This window comes from Cnephaeus nilssonii (assembly GCF_951640355.1).
Source record: "Cnephaeus nilssonii genome assembly, chromosome: 5".
Classification (NCBI taxonomy): Eukaryota; Metazoa; Chordata; class Mammalia; order Chiroptera; family Vespertilionidae; genus Cnephaeus; species Cnephaeus nilssonii.
The window spans coordinates 106814436-106837066 of NC_137076.1; the positions used below are offsets into that span (position 1 = coordinate 106814436).

The 22631-nt window shown below is 45.6% G+C and overlaps 1 protein-coding gene across 3 annotated transcripts in view; it reads left to right on the forward strand.

Moving 5' to 3' along the window:
* Positions 1-22631, forward strand: part of RNF216 (ring finger protein 216) — a 108906-nt gene that overhangs the window by 70491 nt on the left and 15784 nt on the right. For all 3 annotated transcript variants that reach the window (XM_079771962.1, XM_079771961.1, XM_079771963.1), the window contains exons 14-15: positions 12422-12519; positions 20459-20681. In XM_079771962.1, the coding sequence (XP_079628088.1) occupies positions 12422-12519; positions 20459-20681 (321 nt within the window). The remainder of the gene's footprint in view (positions 1-12421; positions 12520-20458; positions 20682-22631) is intronic.

Sequence of the window (22631 nt, forward strand, 5' to 3'; positions counted from 1 at the left end):
CCAGTATTAGCAATTGAGTGGCTAAATTCCAGACTAATTTTTTGTTTTGTTTTGTGTGTTTGTTTGTTTAAAGTATTACATATGTCTCCTTTTTCCCCCCATCATCCCCTCCCTGGCCACTCCCACTCCCCAGGACAAGCCCCCACCGCCCCAGTGTCTGTGTCCATTGGTTATGCTAATGTGCATGCATACAAGTTCTTGGGTTGATCTCTTACTGCCCTCCCCTCACCCTCCCCAGCCTTCCCTCTGAGGTTTGATGGTCTGTTCCGTGTTTCTCTGTCTCTGGATCTGTTTTTGTTCATCAGTTTATGTTGATCATTATATCCCACATGAGTGAGATCATGTGATATTTATCTTTCTCCGACTGGCTTATTTTGCTTAGCATAATGCTCTCCAGTTCCATCCATGCTGTTGCAAATGGTAAGAGTTCTTTCTTTTTTGTGGCTGCGTAGTATTCCATTGTGTAGATGTACCACAGTTTTCTAATCCGCTCATCTGCTGATGGGCACTTAGGCTGTTTCCAGATCTTCGCTATTGTAAATTGTGCTGCTGTGAATATAGGGGTGCATATATCCTTTCTGATTGGTGTTTCTGTTTTCTTGGGATATATTCCTAGAAGTGGGATTACTGGGTCAAATGGCAGTTCCATTTTTAACTTTTTGAGGAAACGTCATACTGTTTCCCACAGTATGCACCACAGACTGATTCTTAGTTATTTCTTTCTTAACTGAGGATCCTGAGTGTAGGTATGATTAATTGATTGCTAGTTTAGAACAATACCTTTGTAAGTGCTTGCTGTTATTACAATCTACCCAAAATTGTATACGGCAGTGGTCGGCAAACTGCGGCTCGCGAGCCGCATGTGGCTCTTTGTCCCCTTGAGTGTGGCTCTTCCACAAAATACCACTGCCTGGGCGAGTCTATTTTGAAGTTCTAGCAATATCTATTTTTGACAGTTTGAAATGCTCTGTTATTAGAGCCACCACTTCCTAATACATTGCTTTGCTACTGAGCCCTCCTGCACACTGCTGTCCTTCCTGATTCTCATGCCTTATTGCTCACTGAGAGCTTGCCCTTTAGGGAAAATGAGATGGGCCATTTTTCAATTCCTCACAGTGGCCCCTGGGAGTTGAGAAAGAGCCTCTCTTATCCTTTAAAGAAACTTTAGGTTTTGGGATGAATGAATGAATGAATGAGTCCTACGTTAATGGTTTTCAAACTGTTTTGACTGATCTCTGTAGTAATGATATATTTTATCATAAACCTAATACGTATATAAATGCACTTAAATATATTTATGTATAACTGAAAAAGTAGTTTTATAAAATAAATACCTGACCTGTGGAATGCACTCTAGTATCTTTTCTGTTCTAGTTTTTAAAAAAACAAACAAATAAATAAAAACTCCCACTGGTCATTATCTACTAAAATGCATTCACAACCTAACAGTGGGTTGCAATTCATAGTTTAAAAATTGTATCTAATAAGTAACTTTCCTTCCACAAACTTGTATTGTTGTGTTGAGTGTCTGCTGTCAGCAAACCCTTTGGGTGGGGCCTAGCTATAGCCTCTACCCTCCTGCCCTTTGAAGCCTTTGAGTGAAGTGCAGAGGGTGAGAGCTCTCCATGAAAAGGGGTGCCAGCATAGAGAGGTGCTTGGACCAACGTCACGCAAATCCTTGTAGAGAGCATCCTCTTGGACCTTTGTTTACTGTGGGTACATGCCAAAGTCCTTATCCTCGCCGCCCGGGACCCAGACGCCCGCCTTCCATTCAGCTCTTACTGACCTTCTGCCTCACTCCTTGCTGTTTCGTACTCAGCCTGGATTCTTCCCCCCAGACACCACCAGGCTCACTTCATCACCTTCCTTAAGTCTTTGCTTAAACACCTATTGTGAGTGATTTCCTCTCTGCGCCCAGCACTGGCTCTTCCTTCGGCAGTTTTCTCCTTAGGACCTAGTGTTCACCTCCTGGCATTGCCTTGGGGGTGCTGACAGCGTCCCAATGATTCTTTTCTATAAATGGGCATTTGAGAGCAATTGTCATCAGTATTTGAATAACTGCTATGTAGGAATTGGTATTTTTGTTTGTGTTATTCCGGTAAAGGTAAAATAGAACTTGTAGCCCTAACTGGTTTGGCTCAGTGGATAGAGCATTGGCTCATGGACTGAAGGGTCACAGTTCAATTCCGGTCAAGGGCACTGTACGTACCCTCGGTTGCAAGGCTTGATCCGGGTCCGGGTTGGGGAGCTTGCGGAAGGCAACCAATCAATGTGTCTCTCTCACATTGATGTTTCTCTCTGTCTCTTTCCCTCCCTTCCACTCTGTGAAAATCAATGGAGAAAATATCCTCCCGTGAGGATTAACAAAAAAAAAACAAAAGAACTTGTGTTTATTCCCGAAAGCACTGACCATTGGCCTCTTACTTTATCTTACAAGTCCTGCTCCCGTGGCAGTAAAATGCAGGCGGTTATGGCTGGCTTTCTTTCCTTCGGTGCCTCTCCAGCATTGCCCTCTCCCAAGCAGTGTAAACCTGGTCCCGGTGCCTTTATAATCTTCTGTCTCTAGGGGGCAGCATTAGCACAGAAACCAAGTTGAGGCCTCCTGTTCCGATTTATTATCACCACCTACTTCTTTCTGGTGGATCCAAAGGAAAGGGGTGCTTGGCTCCTTACTAATCTGCAGAGTAAGACTTGGAGATTTCTTTCTCCAGACTCTGCTTCTGTACATAGAAATGGTAGGGTGCACCTCCAGTACACACATTTTTAAACATCCCCGTAATTTCGTGCAGGACCATTAAAAACAGTAGCATGGAATCTTCTCCCACAATGTCTTTTCCTCAGAGCTGTCACCTGGCCGTGCCAAGATTTGAGTTTCTGCATGTAGACATCTAGGTCTCCTGCCTCCAAGAGATGATCTATTTGGGGGAAAAGACGGAAATCCCCTGTAAAGAGAGCTCAGCTTCTTGGAGAGGTGTGATGCAATCAGATAATTGCAAGATGGCGCTAAAAGAATTAATGTTTGAATTTTGTCTGTCTTGTAAGGAAAGTGGACCCAGGAAGGCTGGGTACCTCTCATTCTAGTCAGTGGGGATGGGAGGAACCTGCGATCGGACTTTGGTGGTAACTGACCTCTAGAGCCCTTGGGTGAGCTTTGTTTTCCGAGCCAGCTGACTGGTTTTCCAGTCCTGACCCGACCCCTAAGCTACGCTCCGGCACAGGTTTGCAGGCGCTACCACTTCCTTGTGAAGCTCCTTTCACAGAAACTCCACACATCGAAGCTCCAAGAGCAAGTCACCAAGGAGCGTATTAATTCCAGTGCATCAGCCCTGGCTGGGGTGTCTTAGTGGGTTGAGTGTCATTGCATGCACCAAGAGGGTGCCAGTTTGATCCCTGTGCCTAGGTTGCAGGCTTGATCCCCAGATGGCAAGCCAATCGGTGTTGAGCTCTCACATCAATGTTTCTATCTCCCTTTCCCATCCTCTCCCTCTAAAAATCAATAAGCTATTATTTAAAAAAAGAAAAGAGCCCAGCTGGTGTTGCTCAGTGGTTGAGCATCAACCCAGGAACTAGGAGGTCATGGTTCGATTCCCGTCAAGGGCAAATCCCCAGTATGCAGGAGGCAGCCAATCAATAATTCTCTCTCATCTTTGATGTTTCTATCTCTTTCTCCCTCACCCTTCCTCTCTGAAATCAATTAAAATATGGTTTTTAAAAAAAGAAATATATTACATATTTCTCAAGCACCACCTGCAAGCATTTGGCTGTTAACTGATCTTTCCAGTTTTGTGCATTAGATTGGGGAAGGGAGTTAGGGAGCAAAGGAAGGAACCATGATGGAAAATGCATATATAACCTGTATCTATCCTTACAACATAACCCCTAATGAATTAACCTGAAAGTGTCTGTATAACTCGGTTTTCTCATAAAATTGTCATCATAATCCTGGCAGGTGTTGTAAGTGGTTAGTGTCTGCCCAAGCACCAAAGGGTCTTGGTTTCAATTCTCGGTCAATGGCATGTACCTTGGCTGCAGGTGTGGGAGGAAACCAATCGCTGTATCTCTCTCGCATCAATTCTCTCTCCCTCCCCCCCCCCTTCCATCTCCCCCTCCTTCACTTCTACTCTCTCTAAAAATCCATGGGAAAAATATCCTCGAGTGAAGATTAACAAGGTGTCATTATACGTTACACAATTACAAATTTGAAGACCTGATAGGAGATGTTTTCTCCGTCTACGAGTGACGTCCCTGGAGCAGTGGTGGGGCCTCTGCGTACACTTAGCTCCTTGTGTGGGTCAGACCTGCTATGAGGCCCTACAGACTCAAGGATAGCGAAGGCATAGTGTGGGGGACCGCAAATAAGCTCCTTGTAATAAGAGTTTGCAGCTTACTCGCTCGTGCATCTCCATGTTGCACAAAATAGGCGCTCAAAGAGAACGTTCTCTTTTTGCATGGATAAAGTGAACCCTCCATTCCAAGCCGGTCTGCAGGGCATAGTCTTTGCCTACCAGGAGTGTTTGGCTCCTTGGAGATGTGATGTAATCAGGTCATTACAAGACACGATTACAAGTGTTGTCATAGAGTGAGAGCCACGTGCTCCCAGAGTCCAGGAAAAGAGTGCCAGCTTTTGCCCAGGTCATGTGAGTCTCCTAGAGCCTCTGGTATTTGAAATGGGAACTGGTGAGCACATGTTGCCAGAGGAGAAAGGACATCTAGGCAGAGCATCGCATGGGTGAGGGTGTCAGGCGTGTGGCACTGGCAGGAGGCCAACCGTGCTGGCCCTGGACAAGCTGTGAGGCCCGCTGGGGATGCTGCCTCTCTGAGCTCTTCCAGTCTACTCCTCATTCTGCTTCCACTGCCCACCAGATACCCTTCCGGTTTGAGCTGAAACACCAGCTCTGCACGCGATGTCCCTCACACCAGTGAAGATGGCAGCCTCCCTGCCTGCCCTCCTACGGAGCACGTGTTCTCTGTCCAGTGTCCACTCACCCTCCCACGATGTAGACTCTAGGGCGGAGGGGCTTTGTCTGCTCGCCGATCCTTTGCTGGGAACAGAGCCTGGTCGCTGTGAACACTGGAATAGCGGTTGCCAACCGGTGGCCTGTGAGGTCCGAAAGGTTGGCGACCGCTGCTCTCGGGGTACTGGTTGAAGGGGGAGAGGGAGAGGGAGAGTGCCGCTGTTCTGTCAGTGCAGGAATCGCCCCCATTACCAGTGTCACTCGGAACAGGACTTTGACGCAGAGCAGTGTGCGGCGGTAATGATCTCAAGCGCTGTCATTGACAAATCTTCACGTGTCATCATCCTGGCTACCTTTAGAGAAGTGAGTGAGTGGCAGGTATTGAAAAGTAAAGGCCCAGGGGCTGGTTGAGGAGGACCAAGTAACTGCTATATTTAGTTCAGTGGAACACTCCTGCTGAGCCTGTCTGTAATGGGAACCTGAAAACACTTCCTTCTGTGCCTGCCAGACACGCAGCTGGCTGCAGGTGGCAGGAACAGCTGCTTCCTCGGGCGTCCAGTCTAAGGTTGCTCGGTGATTAGAAGGTTCCTGTCATCATTAAGAAACCTCAGTCCATCCTGTGTCTTCCTGGGCCGTTCCCAGCTCTCCAGGAAGCACGGGGAGCCCGTGTCCTACAGCTGTGGCGGGGCTTACGCCTTCCAGACCCTGATGGTCTTGCATCTGTGGTCTCCTTACACAAGATGCCCATCCTGGCCTCAGGGCTTATCTCGGACCTCGTGCCCTCGAGTTTTCCAGTCAACAATGACCTGTCCTTGCTAGCAAACACTGCTGGCAAACATGAGGGAAAGAGCAAGTGGACTTGGAATCATGCAAACTGGAGTTCGTAGCTCTGTGACCTTAACAAGTTAATATGCCTCTGAGCCTTCCTTTTCTCACGTACTTAAAAATAATAATAAAATGGGGCCCTGCTGGTGTGGTTCAGTGGTTGAGCATCGATCCATGAACCAATAGGTCCCCGGTTCAATTCCCAGTCAGGGCACATGCCCAGGTTGCAGGCTTGATCCCCAGTAAGGGGGTGTGCAGGAGGCAGCCGATCAATGTGATGTTTCTCATCGATGTTTCTATCTCTCTATCCCTCTCCTTTTCTCTTTCTCTAAAATCATACTTTTTGTTAAAATTCTATTTTTAAAAATGGGGCTAATGTTCCAGTACTTCCTTGTGGAGTTGCTTGTGAAGATGGAATGAGATGTGTATGTAAAGCACCCTGTACCAGAAGGTGTTTGGGTTTGGAACCCAGACAGAGCCAGAACTGTGGGGCAGTGGGAAGGATGTGAGAGTTCAAGGTGCTTGTTAAAGATGTGTCCTCCCTTGTAGGCAACATTCAGTGAGAAATTCATCTGAAGAGCCAAAATTGAGAAAGAATCTTCTAAAAATAATAATAAAGTCCCGTCTGAAACCCTTGAGAAAAACAGTCCTCTTATTCCTAATAAGAAAAGATAGGCAGCCCTGACTGGTTTGGCTCAGTGGATAGAGCGTCGGTCTGTGGACTCAAGGGTCCCGGGTTCGATTCCGGACGGGGGCGTGTGCCTTGGTTGCAGGCACATCCCCGGTGGGGGGTGTGCAGGGGGCGGCTGATTGATGTTTCTCTCTCATCGATGTTTCTATCCCTCTCCCTTCCTCTCTGTAAAAAATCAATAAAATATATTTTAAAAAAAAGAAAAGAAAAGAAAAGATAGGCAAGCTGCCGTTTCCCCAGTCCCAGGCCGGTCTCAGCCCTGCCAGGATCACTGTTGGCACAGCTTGGTTTGTGGAGGGCTGCGGAGGAAGTCTGGCCAAGAATAGAATTGAGACTCTAGGGCTTGTTCCCCTAGAAGTTACCCACTTGTGAGGGGGTTCCTGCAAGATCCTCCAGCCTTGCTAGCCGTCCCTCCGCCATCAGCAGCCAGAATGAATCGGATCATTTCACTTCACCCACTCAGCCTGGCTTTCCAGATTCCTCTCTGCAGCCTCCGTGCCTGCACACAGCATTGACCACGGTCCACTCTCACCCCCACCCACCCCGCCACTTGGACTCCATTCACACCAACTTCCCCTGCACTCCTGGAATGAGACAGGCCCTCTTCCTCCCAAAGCTGGCACACGTCCTCCACCGCTACTCAGAGCATCCCTCCCCCTTACCTGCTAGCCTGCTCACCTTCAGGGCTCAGCCTCGGTGTCACGTGCTCACACAGGCTTTTCTGACCCCTGACTGATTAGTCCACCGTTCCACATTTACAGCCCCGATGCTTTTCCTCTGAAGTGTTCCTGTCCTGGTTGTGGTTAATACATATTGTTGTTTAATCTGTTTGTTTTTTCCACTAGAACATAAACTCCAGGAAGGTGGAAAGTGAATCTATCTTGCTTATTGCCATATCCCCAACATCTCATAGAGCACTTGACAAATTATAGAAATTCCTCTAACACTGAGAACGAATAAAGACACTAGTCTAAAATTAAACTTACGTTCTCACCTGTCCTCCCACCCTCACTCAGATCTGCTTCTCCTCCTGCATCCCTTGGTCCAGATCCATGTTTCTACCAGCCCAACTGGTGTCCCAAGTTAGAAACCCAGAAGTTACTCTGGACTCCTCCCTCATCGCTTTCATAGACCCTTCCAGCTGTGCTTAACTCTTCCCGCCTCTCGTCTCAGCCTCTGCAGGCCCCCAGAGCATCCTCAGACACGCCCTGACAGCTGCTGCCCTGCCAGCTCTGGGGGTGTGACTGCCACTGTATCAGCAAGGTTGTGTGGAGCCGGACACCGCTCTCGGTTCTGCTGTGTCCCACTCCTGAGACCAGCTGGAAGTCAGGCAGGTCAGGCACAGGGCGCCAAGCACCGTCAGAGTCGTCCTAGAGGCCTGGTGAGCAAGGAGGGCAGAGTCTGGGGACTTGAATCCTTAGTCTCATCTCTCAGGTTCTTTGCCAGCAGCCGGAGGCCTTGCTGTGTGTAGACGAGGTGATGACCAGGGCAGTGTCTGCTGGTCTTCGAAGAACCTGTTTCTATGAAGAAACGGCAGCTCCGTGGTAAGGTCATCTGAAACCAGACTTAATCTTTGCCTTACCCATGAAATGTTGTTTAAGCAGCAGAAAATGAATGAAGGGAGGCTATGGGGTGTTTTCCTTATAAGGAAAGTTAGGGCCTTAATGACCAGTCAGGACACCTTGATGTATCTTGAGGACTAAAGGGCAACATGAACCTTGACCAGAAATCTCTCTGATGTCCTGAAGAGCATGGACTGACAGCTGCTCTTGGCCGGTTGACCAGTCTGTGCACGGCCCTCGTTTGGAAGGGAGGAGCTGCCTTCTTTGATGTCTTTGGGTGAGGATGGGTTCCGCTGCTTCCTCTGGTCTGAGCAGGCAGCGGGCAGTGACAGCACGGTCTCCGGTTAGACCTGACAGCCAGGTATGCATGGCCTCCTTGACGTTACGTATTCAAGTGTACTCTGCCTTCCACATGGCCCGTGGGACTTTCTCATTAGCCTCACTTGGAAGAATGGGATTCCTTCATGTTGGAAACGTTGGAGAACATTTCTTCAGCCTAATATTGTTGAAGCGTTTGTTGAGTCTAGGAACAAAGTCTAGCTGTGCTTGAGAGGAAAGAGTTACAATTTAGTCAAGTATACACTGTGTTTAGAAGAGAGGGTACATTTCTAAAGAGAAAGCCTGCTGTGTGCGTCCCTGGTTTTAATTAGGGGTTTCCATGTCTAGCTGCTAGACTCTTCAGAAGACATTTTAGTTTTATTCTCTGGGCCCCGGGGCCCTTCAGTGAGCAGTGCCATGGCTGGAACCCACACGTGGGCTACGAGAGAACCACTGTGGTGGTGGAAGTGAGCGGTAGCTTCAGTGGCCCCTCAGCTTGGCCAGATCATCTTGCTGTCGTGGGCCTGGGCCTCACCTGGAAAATGGCTGCTTCTCTTAAGATAGGCCCATGAGTTAATAGCTGGATCCCGGGAATGCTACAGAGCATCATCTAAATGCTGTGTGTTGTTTTCAAGCTGCTATTCCTGGCATATGGCTAGGTTAGCATTATTTTGAAGGTTAGGATCCAGATACCAGTTCATCTACTCTCCAGCTTCCCAGAATGTCAGGCATAGGTCTTTTAAAAATGGGGTTTAGCCCTGGCCAGTGTGGCTCACTGGTTAGAGCGTCACCTCGCACACCAAAGGGTCTCAAGTTCCATTCTGGTCAAGGGCACGTACCTGGGTTGCAGGCTCGATGATCCCTGCTCCCAGTCAGTGTGCATGTAGGAGGCAACCAATTGTGTCTCTCTCACATCAATGTTTCTCTCTCTCCTCCTCTCCTCCCCTCCCCTCCCCTCTCCTCTCCCTTCCATTCTCTCTAAAAATCAATAAGAAAAAAATATATATCCTCACTCCTTGGGTGAGGATTTTTTTTTTTTAAATGGGGTTAAGCCCTGACTGGTGTGGCTCAGTTGGTTGAGCGTCGCCCTGTGCACTGAGAGATCGCTGATCAGGGCACCTCTTGTTTGGGGTGCATATGGAAGGCAATCGATCCATGTTTCTCTCTAACATCAATGTTTCTCTCTTTCTCTCCCCTGCTTCTTCTCTCTAAAAGCAATTTTAAAAACCATTTTTTTCTTTATTGTAGAAAGTATTACAGATGTCCTATTTGTTTGTTTGTTTCCCATTGACCCCCTCCACCCTGCACCTGCCACTCCCAGGCCTTCACCACTTTATTGTCTGTGTCCATATATGCATATAAATTCCGTTTAATCACTGACCACCCATCCACCCCAGCCTTCCCTCTGAAATTCATCAGTCTATTCCATTTAAAAAAAACATATTTTTGTTATTGTTTAAAATATTACAGATAGTAGTACATATATGTCTCCTTTTTTCCCCATTGACCTCCCCCTGGCCTCTCGCCCCCACCCCAGCATATGCCCTCATCCCCCTAGTGTCTGTGTCCATTGATTATGCTTATATGCATGCATTTTAATGATGTTGATTCTACCAGTCCATGAATATGGTATATTTTTCCATTTGTTTATGTCTTCCTTTAGCTCTTTTTTCAGCGTTCTGTAATTTTCTGAGTACAGGTCCTTTACCTCCTTGGTTAAATTTATTCCTAGATATCTTAATTTTTTTTGTTGCAATGGTAAATGGGATTGTTTTTTTTTTGTTGTTGTTTGGTGTTTTTTTTTTTTTTTTTTTTTTTTAGTTTCTCTTTCTGTGAGTTCATTATTAGTGTATAAAAAAGCCATAGTTTTCTGGGTGTTAATTTTGTATCCTGCAACATAGCCGAATTCATTTATTAATGCTAGTAGTTTTTTTTATGGAGTCTAGGGTTTTCTGTGTACAATATCATGTCATCTGCAAATAACGACAACTTTACTTCTTTTGCAATTTGGGTGCCTAAAAAACATATTTTTTAACAAATAAAATAAAAATGGGGTTGATGCTGCTTTACATTTTGGTGTGTAATAATTAAGTCACTGTTGACTTATCCTGTTTACTGACAGGGATGTGGTTAGTGGACCAGATAAAATCGTTCGCTTGGGAAGCAACAACATTTAATATACAATCTCTGATCAGCTCCTCTCTACCCCCACCACCTCATTGCATTGATTGCCGCCTTTTAAAGGGTTGTTCAAGTTCTCAGCTCCCTAAAACAGTCCATTTCATTTTTCTCTCTCTTTAAATTTTGTTTAGCTTTTAATTAGATAGTACATCTATATAGTATAAGATTCAAAAGGCCTACAGTGAGAAGTCTCTGCCCTGCCTCCCAGCCACTCAGGACAGTCATACTACCAATTTCTTGGGTATCCTTTCTGGTTGTTTTTACATATCACTATCTTCTACCCCCACCACCTTCTTTATGTAGAAATGGTGGCACCTGTGCTGTGCATACTATTCTGCGCCTTGTTAGAGTCATCTGAGCAATATTTATTAGGAAATGTTCAATAATGAGGGGAGAATATAGTGGTAGATGTTCCTAGAATTGATGTGAAAATATAATTGAGTCTCCTGGTGATCTCTAGCCCAGCCACTCCCAAATTCTAGACATTTACACCCACCTGCCTGCCTGGCAGGTGTCTCTGCTGGGTGTCCCACAGGTTGCCTGTGCCATCACCACCCAGATCAAATTCCAGACCGGATCTTAAAGCCTGCCCCCTCTCTACCCACGCCAGGCCTTTCCCACTGTCCCCAAGCTCCATCTGTGTTGCTGTTACCTTGTGTTACACAAACCAGAAACCAGAGTGAAATCCTTGACACCTCCCTCTCCTCACTCCCATCACCACACCGGTCATTGCTTCCTAAATTTCTCTCCAGTCTGTCAGCTTTCCTTCATGCCCTCACCTGCCTCCCTGAGTCTGGGTGGGCCTCCTTGATCTCTCTCCCGGGTGACTTTAATAGCTGCCTAACTATCTCTAGGCTTCCACTCTCTCCTCCTGCCAATCTGTTCTCCATGAAGAATGATCTTGTAAAATCACAAAACTGATCATGTTACTTCCAGGCGTGGCACCTTTGGACACCTTCATGGTGCTCTTAGGATAAAAGTCAAACTGACAGTCACCCCCTTCTAGGCCCCGTGGGCCTCAGCAGGCCGTTTTCACTGTCTGCAGTCCAGCTCCCCGCCAGCTTCTCTGGCTGCCCCTCTGCCAGAATGCTGTCTTCCTCTCCTCTCTGTGACCCATCTTCCAGGTCTCGGGCCCACCTCCTCAAGCCTTCACTGTCTCCCAGACTGGGTCGGTCCCCAGTTAAAACTGACCCTATCTTCTCCTTCACTGTACTTATTGGGGTTAAAATTTCCATTTATGGGAATTTAATTAAATTGCATTAATTTTTAAAATTCTCATTATTGATGTGACAGTTTATAAACTACAAAGGATCCTAGAATAAAAAGTAGTAATTGTTAAATTCATGTTTTTTATAAATGAAGCTAAGCTATGGAGAATATTCCATGTTTGTGAGGGAGGAATGCCTGCCTGAAGGACCCCTAGTAATCCTTTCTAGACCATTCTTCAACTCAGTTCAACAAGAGCGCTCTGTGCTAGACGACACTGGGACACTGGGAGTAGGGGCTGCAGAAATTAATGAGACCCCAACAGACCCTGCCCTCAAGCAGCTCACAGTATTTTATTTTTAAAAACCCAAAATCTAAATCTGCCTCTTGGGGGGTTTTCCAGGTGGCCCCTGGCACTTTGGAAAGCCTTAAACAAATTGGGGTTGGCAGCAATGCATCCTTTTGATCTAAGGAGAGAAAAGTGTCTCATGCTTTCTTCCAATGATTCTCCCTCTTCCATTGAGAATTCTGCCGAAAGGTGCCTGTAAGCGGGGGGGGGGGGGGGGGGGGGGGGGGCTCTGGAAGACCGGACCACGTGAAGCGTGGTGCCCACGCCCCGTTGTTGAGCAGAACTTGCACGGGGTCTACTCACCAGGAGCTGTCTGTGTGTCTGCTTTCCCCAGGAAACCTGTAGGAAGTGTCAGGGGCTCTGGAAAGAGCACAATGGCCTCACCTGTGAAGAGCTGGCTGAAAAAGATGACATCAAGTACCGAACATCGATGTGAGTAGCATACTTCAGAGGGTTTACTGACTAGTGCGCAACACGTACACGTTAACCTGCCTCTCTGGCAGGGAGGGGAGTGCGCATTGTGGAGAGAACACGTTCTCAAGCTACCCCAGTCTAGAGTGATCTCCAGAAAGTGACCTAACCTCTGAGCCTCCAAATCCTCATCTCTGCAGCCTCATAGAGCTATTCCCAGGGTCAAATGTAACATAGTAAATGCCTGGCATATATGAATTCAGTATATGTTGGTTCCTTATTATCTAAATAAATAAGCAACATTTTAATTAGGTTAGATGGTACTAATGTTGCTTTTTTGTTGATGTTTTGTTACTTCTCAACTGAGGATAATTTTCCATCGATTTTTAGAAAGTGGAAGGGAGCGGTAGACACACAGAGAGAGAAACATCAATGTGAGAGAAACACATCAATTGGTTGCTTCCTGCACGTGCCCTGACCAGGGCCAGGGGTCAAGCATGCAACCAAGGTACACGCCCTTGAGCGAAATTGAACCCAGGACCCTTCACTCCATGGGCTGATGCTCTATCCACCAAAGTCCGGCCAGGACTTTGCTTTTATCTGTCACTGGTGGCCTGTGACATTGAGTAGAATCCATATTAATGCAGTCAGTAAGAAGAGTCATTACTGTGTAGCACTCCTTATGTGGCTGAACGCTTTGCAGGTATTAATTTATTAAATACGTTGCCTTAACAAACAAGCGCCTATTTCTCTCGTACAGTGGTTCAGCCTTGCCGGAGGGTGGGGCCGAGCTGCCCCATGCGGTCATTCAGAGACACTGGTCCTTTATCTCATGCTTCACCATTACCTGCGGTTGGGACTTGGTTGCAGCCACATTTACACTCCAGCCTGTGGTGAGGAGAGAGAGACAAGTTGCCAGGCAGGCAGCTTTTCTGGATTTGTAAGTGATCCAGAAAGTGTATGTATCCCTTTTGCTCATACCTGTTGGTCTGGAATGAGTCACTTGGCCATGGCCTGCTCCCAGGCAGACACCGTGTGTAGTCTCTAGCTGGGTGGCTTTAGTCCACATTAAGGTTGAAGGGTAAGGAACAGGTTTGTTACTTTGGTTTGTTACTTTAGTTAAAGGTCTCCAAGTCTACATCACAGGTCGATACTATTTGCTCGTTTTACAAATGACACAGCTGAGACACAGAGCCCCAGGCAACTTACCCGTGGCTCCCCAGGTAGTAAGTGCATAGAGAAAATTTGAAACCTAGGCAGATGGCTTCCCGGCTGCTCTTGACCTCAGATTTGGTAGGCAGCATAAAAGCCCCCAAAATGTCCATGCCCCAATCTCCAGAACCCGTGAACAGGGAATATGCTGCCTTACATGGCGAAAGGGACTTTCCAGGTGTGCTGAAGGTTATGGACTTTGAGATGAGGAGGTTATTCTGGATTCTCCAGGTAAACAGTCTAATCGCATGACTCCTTAAAAGCAGAGAGAGCGTCTTTCTCTGATCATATGAAGATGCAGTGATGGACAGAGTCAGAGAGAATGAGAAGGACTCAGCCTCTCATTGCTGCTTCGAAGATAGAGAAAGAAGACCATGAATAAGGAATGCGACAACATCTAGAAGCAGGGAACGACCTTCCGTTTCCAGCCACCAAGAAAACAGGGACCTTGACCCTCCAGCCTCAAAGAACTGACTTCTGACAGCCCAAATGAGCAGCAAACAGATTCTCTCCTAGAGCCTCCAGTAGGTCACGTAGCCTGCCAGCTCCTTGATTTTGGACTGATAAGACCTGGGCTGTACTTCCGATCTACAGAACTATAATATCGTACGTGTGTATTATTTAATAAGCTAATAAATTTGTGATGATTTGTGACAGCAGCAATAGGAAACTAATACAAACTTGGTACCAGAAGTGGAACCCTGCTGTAACAGTTACCTAAAAATGTGCAAGTGGGTTTGGAATTGGGCAATGGGTAGAACCTGGTAGAATTTCGAGAAGTATTATAGCAAAAAAACCTAGATTGTCGTGAACAGACATTTAGTAAAAATATGGGCATTAGAAACTCCACAATTGGAGGCTCAGAAGGAAGTGAGGAACATTCTAGGCAAAACCTAAATTGCCTTAGAGCAGTGGTCGGCAAACTCATTAGTCAACAGAGCAAAATATCAACAGTACAACGATTGAAATTTCTTTTGAGAGCTGAAAACCGACTTCTGCGCATGGGCCACGAAGTTTCAATCACACTGTACTGCGCGCCCGCACGTGGTATTTTATGGAAGAGCCACACTCAAGGGGCCAAAGAGCCTCATGTGGCTCGCGAGCCGCAGTTTGCCGACCACTGCCTTAAAGAATGCTTAGATCACCATCAGCAGACTGTTAGTAGAAATATGGACACTAAAGGCGCTGCTGGTGAGAACTCCGAAGGAAATGGGACCTGGTATTGAAAACTGGAGGAAAAGGGGGCCCTGGAAGGCTGCGCCAGGGCGGTGGTCACATCTGTGGTGCTGACTGCTACTCCAGGTGGCGGCTTCCCCGAGCCTGGCAACCTCCCTCCTTCCGTGCCGGCACGTGGTTAAAGTGAACAATGGCCAGTAGTCACCAACCTTCCGCAGCAGCTCGCCCTGTTTCACGAGGTGGAATTGGGTTGACAGGAAGGCCTCCTTCTGGAATCCGACCGCCATCAGGAAATATTCGAGTGGCAACTGGAAATCAACTATTCTTTCTGGGCTTGAGATACTGAACAGGCAATGCCTGACCTCATCCGAACTCTGCAGATGTATTTTTCGCCCAAGAAATTTCTCATTTCAACAAGGGAACCATTTTCCTGAATACCGACGTTGGTGGGAAGTGAGCGTACACAGACCTCATCTTGTAACGGAAGCCCAGTGGAACACCCGTGATCGTGTTCTGTACGTGACTGCAGATAGTGCGAACTGTGGCCACTTCCCTTCTATTTCCCTGCCGTTTGTCAACCCAAAGCCTCTTCTTTTTCCTCCCAAGGAGACTGAGCTCTACATTGATGTGGTTGAAGTCCCTCCGTGGGTGCCTCGGGCCCTTCACAATAGCTGTGCGTCCCTTCAGAGTGATGTCCACATTTTCTGGGATGCCCACAGTCTGATTGCTGAGAATGGCCTTCATCCTCCCAGTAGATGCAGCAAAGAGGAAAAACCACTTGTTTTTAAAAAATTGATCCCTCCCTCACTCTATGTAGTTTAGAAACTTTATATTTAAAAATAGGGAAAAGACAAATGTACTAGAAGAAAATACAGGCAGGCATTTCATATAAACTTGGTAGGGGCTAGGACTTTATAAAATGACACAAACACCAAATACTGAAAAATACGGTATTTTTATATTTTAATTTACAAAATTGAAAACACTGTTAAAAAGTTAAAAGAAAAATAACAACTTATATGCATGCATATAAGCCTAATCAATGAACACAGACACCAGGGGGGTGAGGGCATGAGTGGTGGGGTGGGAGGGCAATGGGGGGATAAGGATACATATGTAATACCTTAATCAATAAAGAAAGTAAATAATAAAAGAAAAATGACAAACTGATAAAGGAATCTTTTTAATATATATGCCATACATAGGGTTCAGAATATTTAAGAGCTCTTTCTATATTAAAGCTATAAACAAAACAAACAAACAAACAAAAAATACACACACACACACACACACACACACACACTGGAAGAAAGGGAATTCTTACTATATAATGTCAGAAAGCTTAGCTAATGTGTGTCCTGTATAGTGTTGAAGAGAGGTAAATGCAAGTGGAAAGAGATAAATTGAGGGAAGAGCTACTAACAAAAAGGAACAGGATGTCATTGTTTCTGAAATCCTCATCCGATCCAGATGAGAAAAGACCCTAAAATGGATAGGCTCACTGTCAGGAAAAGCATGCCCTAGAGAAAAAAACAAGGATATGTTCAGAATGTCGAGAGTATTGTCATACAAAGGCTCTTTGAAGAGTTTGAGCAAGTGGCTCACAGATCTGCAATCTAACCAGGCAGCCTTAGGAAACTAGGGCATTACCCCTCAGCCATCTCAGCAGAAGTCAAAAATAGAGGTGGGGTTATCTAGGAAATACCTATAAATGCGCTGCATGCCTAATGGAGTGAGTTCCTGTGACATAAATGGAAGACCCGCAAGGTTCTTGAGAATTTCACATCAGCAGAAACACTGCCAGCTTGGACTGGAAAGACGGAGTATGAAATGAAAGAAGTCTGTCAGACCCCCCACAGTCCTCCAAGCAGGAAACGGGCTGATTGAAAACTGCTCAGCTGCAAGCATCTGCTACCTTTCTCTCAAAGGGCTGCTCGGAAAGTGGAGCCCTGAGCCAAGAGCACAGAGCCTCAAACCAGAGGAGGATTCTCAGTCTGAAAGAGGCGTTTGCCCGGCTGGATTTCCAAATTGGTTGGGATAGTGACTGCTTTTCCCTCCGTTTTCTCCTGTTTTGAACCAGAATATCTGTAACTATTACCCTCTACCTGTCCTGTTGTACCTTAGGAGCAGGTAATGTGTTTCTTTAGTTTCTCAGGCCCACAAATGGAGAGAGACACATCGACTGGTTGCCTCCTGCATGCACCCTGAACGGGGGCAGGAAGCAAGACTGCAACCCAGGTACACACCGGGCATCAAACCTGCTACCCTTTGGTGCGGCATGGATGAATCTTGAAAATATGCTAAGTGAAAGAAGTCAGTCACAAAAGGGCACATCTTATATGATTCCATTTATATGAAATGTCCATAGACATGGATAGTTGCCTGTGACAGAAAGAACACATCCATTAGAGACAGAAAGCACATTAGCCATTGCAGGGAAAGGGGATGTTTAATAGGTATACAGCTGGATGGTTGCACAACTTAGGCAATATACTACATGCTCCTGAATTGTGCACTTTAAATGGTTAAAACAGTACACTTTTTTGTATTTTACCACAATAAAAAATACGAGAAACACCTATGAGAAAGGATATATGCACCCCTATGTTCACAGCAGCACAATTCACCATAGCTAAGATTTGGAAATAGCCTAAGTGCCCATCAGCAAATGAGTGGATTAGAAAACTGTGGTACATCTACACAATGGAATACTACGCTGCTGTAAAAAAGAAAGAACTCAGACCATTTGCAACAGCATGGATGGACCCGGAGAGCATTATGCTAAGCAAAATAAGCCAGTCGGAGAAAGATAAATATCACATGATCTCACTCATTTGTGAAATATAATGAACAACATAAACTGATGAACAAAAATAGTTGCAGAGACCTAGAAGCAGCGAACAGACCGTCAAACCTCAGAGGGAAGGCAGGGCACGGTTGTATGGGGCGGGGAGAGTAAGAGATCAACCGAAGGACTTGTATGCATGCATATGAGCATAAGCAATGGACACGGACACTAGGGGGTGAGGGCATGTGCTGGGGGGCCGGAGTGGGCAGGGAGAGGTCAATGGGATAAAAAGGAAACGTATGTAATACTTTCAACAATAAAGAATTTAAATGGGAAAAAACGTACACACACTCCCAAAGGAAAGCCATTTAAGATTGGAATAGTATGTGCCCAAGAAACAGAGCGCTCACAGTGGAGTTCCCAGCGGGTTTAAATGGTGGCGAGAAAAGAGGCATAGAATCTTAGGGTCCCTGCTGGTTGTGTGGGAGAGGGAGCGAGCCTTCCTGTTTGAGCAGGAGGTCAGCAGACACAGCGGCAGCTCGGTCCTCTCTTCCCGTTCTGACAGCAGCACATCCTGCGGGGCTGTTTCCTGCCTCGTTTAGAATCTAGTTGCCACATCACCTTCCTCCCAGAAGAACCCACAGATTTACCCCAGTTCCAGTTGCATTTCTGTGTGCTGGGCGGGTGGTCACCGTCCCATATGGCGGTCCTTTTCGGTACAAGGCCATTTTGGCCCTACCTACTACTGTTCTGCACAAGCAAAGGACTCGAATGGATATTCCTGCAGTGTTGAGTTGCATTCAACCTGTCCATATCCCTTGCCCATTTAGGAGTGCCTTTTCTCCCTCACCACACCCGCTATTATTTCACATCGGTGGCTGACAGTGCGGTGAAACAGAGTAAGCAAACGCACCCTCTTTCCAAACCTCCAGGAAGAGCTGTGTAACCTTGGTTCTTCTCGGTCACTTCTCTCCCACACTACAGCCCAGAGCTCCCCAGGGAATACGTCAGCCAGCCCCAGGCAACCATAGTGCGGTGGCTGAAAGCCACACCTGTCTCCAGGGAGCTCTGACGCAGAAAGGCTGTGCTTTAGAAAATTGCAATTGTGTTTTGGTCACAGCATTTCAAATTGGAAATTTTTTCACTAGAACCTGTAAGTCTTAACATGAAGCATTGACAGGTGTCCTCACAGTTGCTCAGAAACAGAAATAATGAACATGTGTGTTATATTATTTAGTTGACAATAATAAATGCACTGTATTTAAACTCTGTCTTCTTGACAGTGTTTCCTATTCAGCAAAACTTAGAACTCATTTGTTCTGTAACTTGAACTGGGTTTAAATTCTTTTCAAGCCAAAGTTCTGACTTCCTTCATTTTGGGTCATTCAAAAATTAGACCTAAATGAATAGCAGCCAATTTCCTAATGCATTTTTCTATTTTTAAAGAATGGTCTGGCTTCTAAGGAGCATACTACCACAGCAATCTTAAAATATGAAAAACCCTAGCCTGCCCTGGCTCCCATGGCTACCCTTACTTAGCAGAAAAACCTGAGTAGTGGGGGATGAAGGCTGCGTTTTCTCAGCCTTAGGAGAGAGACACAAATCAGAACTCCTCCCCGGTGGTGAGTCATTACGGTGCTTGGAGCAGTGGGGTGAGTCCCGTCTGCAGGGCTGGCCACTTTCTGGGTCCTTCATGCTCTTCCCTAGTCTCAGTAAGCGTTTTAACACCTTCCTGTCAAGACCACACTGGTAATACCAGCCCAGCCTCTGCTCTCTCCCTTCGAGGAGCTCAGCTTAGTAGAGGAAGGCAGACAAACAGAATCATCGGCCAAGGTAGCAAGTGTTGTGAACAGAGCATCGTGGGAGAAGCTTGGTTCTGTAGTGGCAGCTCATGACAAAGAGCCAAGACCTGTCATTTTGACCCTCGTCACCCGACCTTCCACATCAGCTAACATGCTTCTGGAAACATGCAGCCTACAGGCTTCCCACTGAGTCACGTGTGCCCATCCCCTCGCTGCAAGAGAGTCTGGGAATGTGGGATTCCATTGGCTATTGGATTACCCCCAACTGTGTCTATCCCACCCCCATGCCAAATATTTAAAAATCCAAGGTGTGCCGAAACCGGTTTGGCTCGGTGGATAGAGCGTCGGTCTGCGGACTGGAAGGTCCCAGGTTCGATTCCGGTCAAGGGCATGTACATTGGTTGCGGGCACATCCCCCGGTGGGGAGTGTGCAGGAGGCAGCTGGTCGATGTCTCTCTCTCATCGATGTTTCTGGCTCTCTATCCCTCTCCCTTCCTCTCTGTGAAAAATCAATAAAATATATTTAAAAAAAAAAAAATCCAAGGTGTGAATATAATAAGATTTAGGCTTATTGGCTTTCCATTACCCAGCTTTGTATGTATAAAACACATTATTTCAGAAAACCCTGAGTTTTTTCTCGGTTTTAAGACTACAGAGACTCCTATAACAAATAAGATTGTCGTTTTCTAAGTGCTTTGTGCCAGGCACTGTGCTAGGGTACTTTGTATTTTGCCTACAATCCTCAAAACACGATGAAAAAGTTGTTTTCCCAATTTAAAAATGAGGAAACTGAGTCTCCAGTCAATTGAGTAATTTACTGAAGGTCAACAACTGATCAAAAGAACCCAGTTCTCAGGTCCAAAACATGGGCTCTTTTCTCTCTTGAATGTCACCAAAAGGGCTAGGCAAGCATATGGAATAGCCATATTTTTCTTTCTTCTTCGTCTTCCCTGGTGTCTCCAATCATGTGTTCTTTTTTCAGTGAAGAGAAAATGACTGCTGCTCGCATTAGAAAATGCCATAAATGTGGGACGGGCCTCATCAAATCCGAAGGCTGCAACCGCATGTCTTGCCGCTGCGGGGCCCAAATGTGCTACCTCTGTCGAGTATCCATCAATGGGTATGACCATTTCTGCCAGCATCCTCGCTCGCCAGGAGCCCCCTGCCAGGAGTGCTCGAGATGTTCTCTCTGGACCGACCCCACTGTAAGTGAATGCATGGCTGCCTACTGCACTGTAGGGGGACTGTCAGTAAGATGATACAATGAGTAAGGTGATATGATATATCGTGACCTGTTGTGACCCGTGAGAAGATGGGAAATACGTAGACCAATAACCACAGGGGAATTGAGTAAGTAATAAAAAAGCTGCTCCTCAGAAAGCAGCATGCCCAAACAGTTTATGAGCAAATTCTCTCAAACCTTTAGAAAATAAAATTCTTTATGCCATCTGAAATGTTTCAGAGCATGGAAAAGGAGGAAAATTTTACTTAATATTTGAATAATGCTGATACCAACATGTGACAGAGATAACCCCAAAAAAGAAAACTACAGATCAGTTTTACTTATGACTATAGGTTTTCAATTCTCTAAATAAAATACCAGCAAATAAAAACCATGACCAAGTGAGATTGTTCCAGAAATGCAAGATGGTTCAATATGACCTCTTAATATTAAGTCACCATATAATAGCTTTTGATGGTAAAGACATTGAATTAAAATCAGATAGCCAGTTTGATTTTGAGCTTTAAAAAATAGTTTTAGAAGAATGCTTTACTTGATAAAGTCCATAGTTCAAAGCAGTCATTAGCATGTATTTAATAATGAAATACATAGACACATTCCCAAAAAGTCAAATGTAAGACTATCACCACTATTTTATTCTGGAACTGCTAGTCAGTACAATTAGCTAAGAGAATAAAATAAAAGGTGCAGATATTGGAGAAGATAATTGCTAATGTTTATTGGGCACCCACGTGTGTCAGACTCTGTGGTAAGCACTTAGATGTGTAAAGAAAAAAAGCAGACCTACCATGTTAGACCTGAGAAAAGACGAAGTAATCAATGTGAAGGCTATTAGAAGCAGTAGATGGCTAGATACAAAATAAATACACAGAATGCCATTCAGCAACATAAATCATAAAATGCCCAGAAATGAACTTTAGGTAAAAGTGTGAAGAAAACCATATCAAAGGACAAGAAAGAGATTTGAACATATGGACAAATGTGCTGTTCTTAAATAGTTTTACATTAGAAATGTATCAGTTCTTCTTAAAATAGTTTTAAATGTAAAACTATCACAGTCCTTTGTAAGTGATCTATAAGGAAAGCAGTGTGACATGTGAGAAGGCTTGTGCTACCAAAAAGTGGTTCAGCCGAACAGTGAGTGCCCTCTGGCTGGGCAAATGAAGAGCCTGAGGAAGGGCACCAAAGCCCATGGGGGTGCCCAGTGACAGCCGGTCACTCCTCAGCTTTCACCTGAGACAGTGAAGATGCCCTGGATGATGGAGAAGCATCTTGTCCCTCAAGGAGGAGACTGGGTATTATACAGAGATTAGTTCTCTCCAAAATCATCTACAAGTTTACGGCAATTCCCATTTAAATTCAGTAGGATTTTTCATTGAAAAATTACCTATCATTTTGAAAATAAGACTAATTTTTACTATTAAGCTAAACTAATTAAAACCATTTAGGCTTCCCTGGTTGGTTTGGCTCAGTGGATAGAGCGTTAGCCTGTGAACTGAAGGGGATCTCAGGTTCAATTCTGGTCAAAGGCACATGGCCGGGTTGCGGGCTCGATCCCCAGTAGGGGGCATGAAGGAGGCGGCCAATCTCTCTCCTCATTGGTGTTTCTATCTCTCTCCCCTTCTCCCTCTCTGAAGTCAATAAAAATATACTTTAAAATAAAACCCATCATATAGGCTGATAAAAGAATAGGCAGCTAGATCAAATGAACAAAATAGACACCAGAAATAGACCCATAAGAACTTAATGTGAAAAAGGTACCGTTTCAATTCACTAGGAAAATGATAGGTTTGTTCTTAACTATTCAGTGTTGCCAGGACTAGTTTGACAGGAAAGTCTTATCCTCATGAAGTTTACAGTCTAACACAAGAATCCTTCATGGAGTGGGTGCCGGGTAGGAGTAATGAGAGTG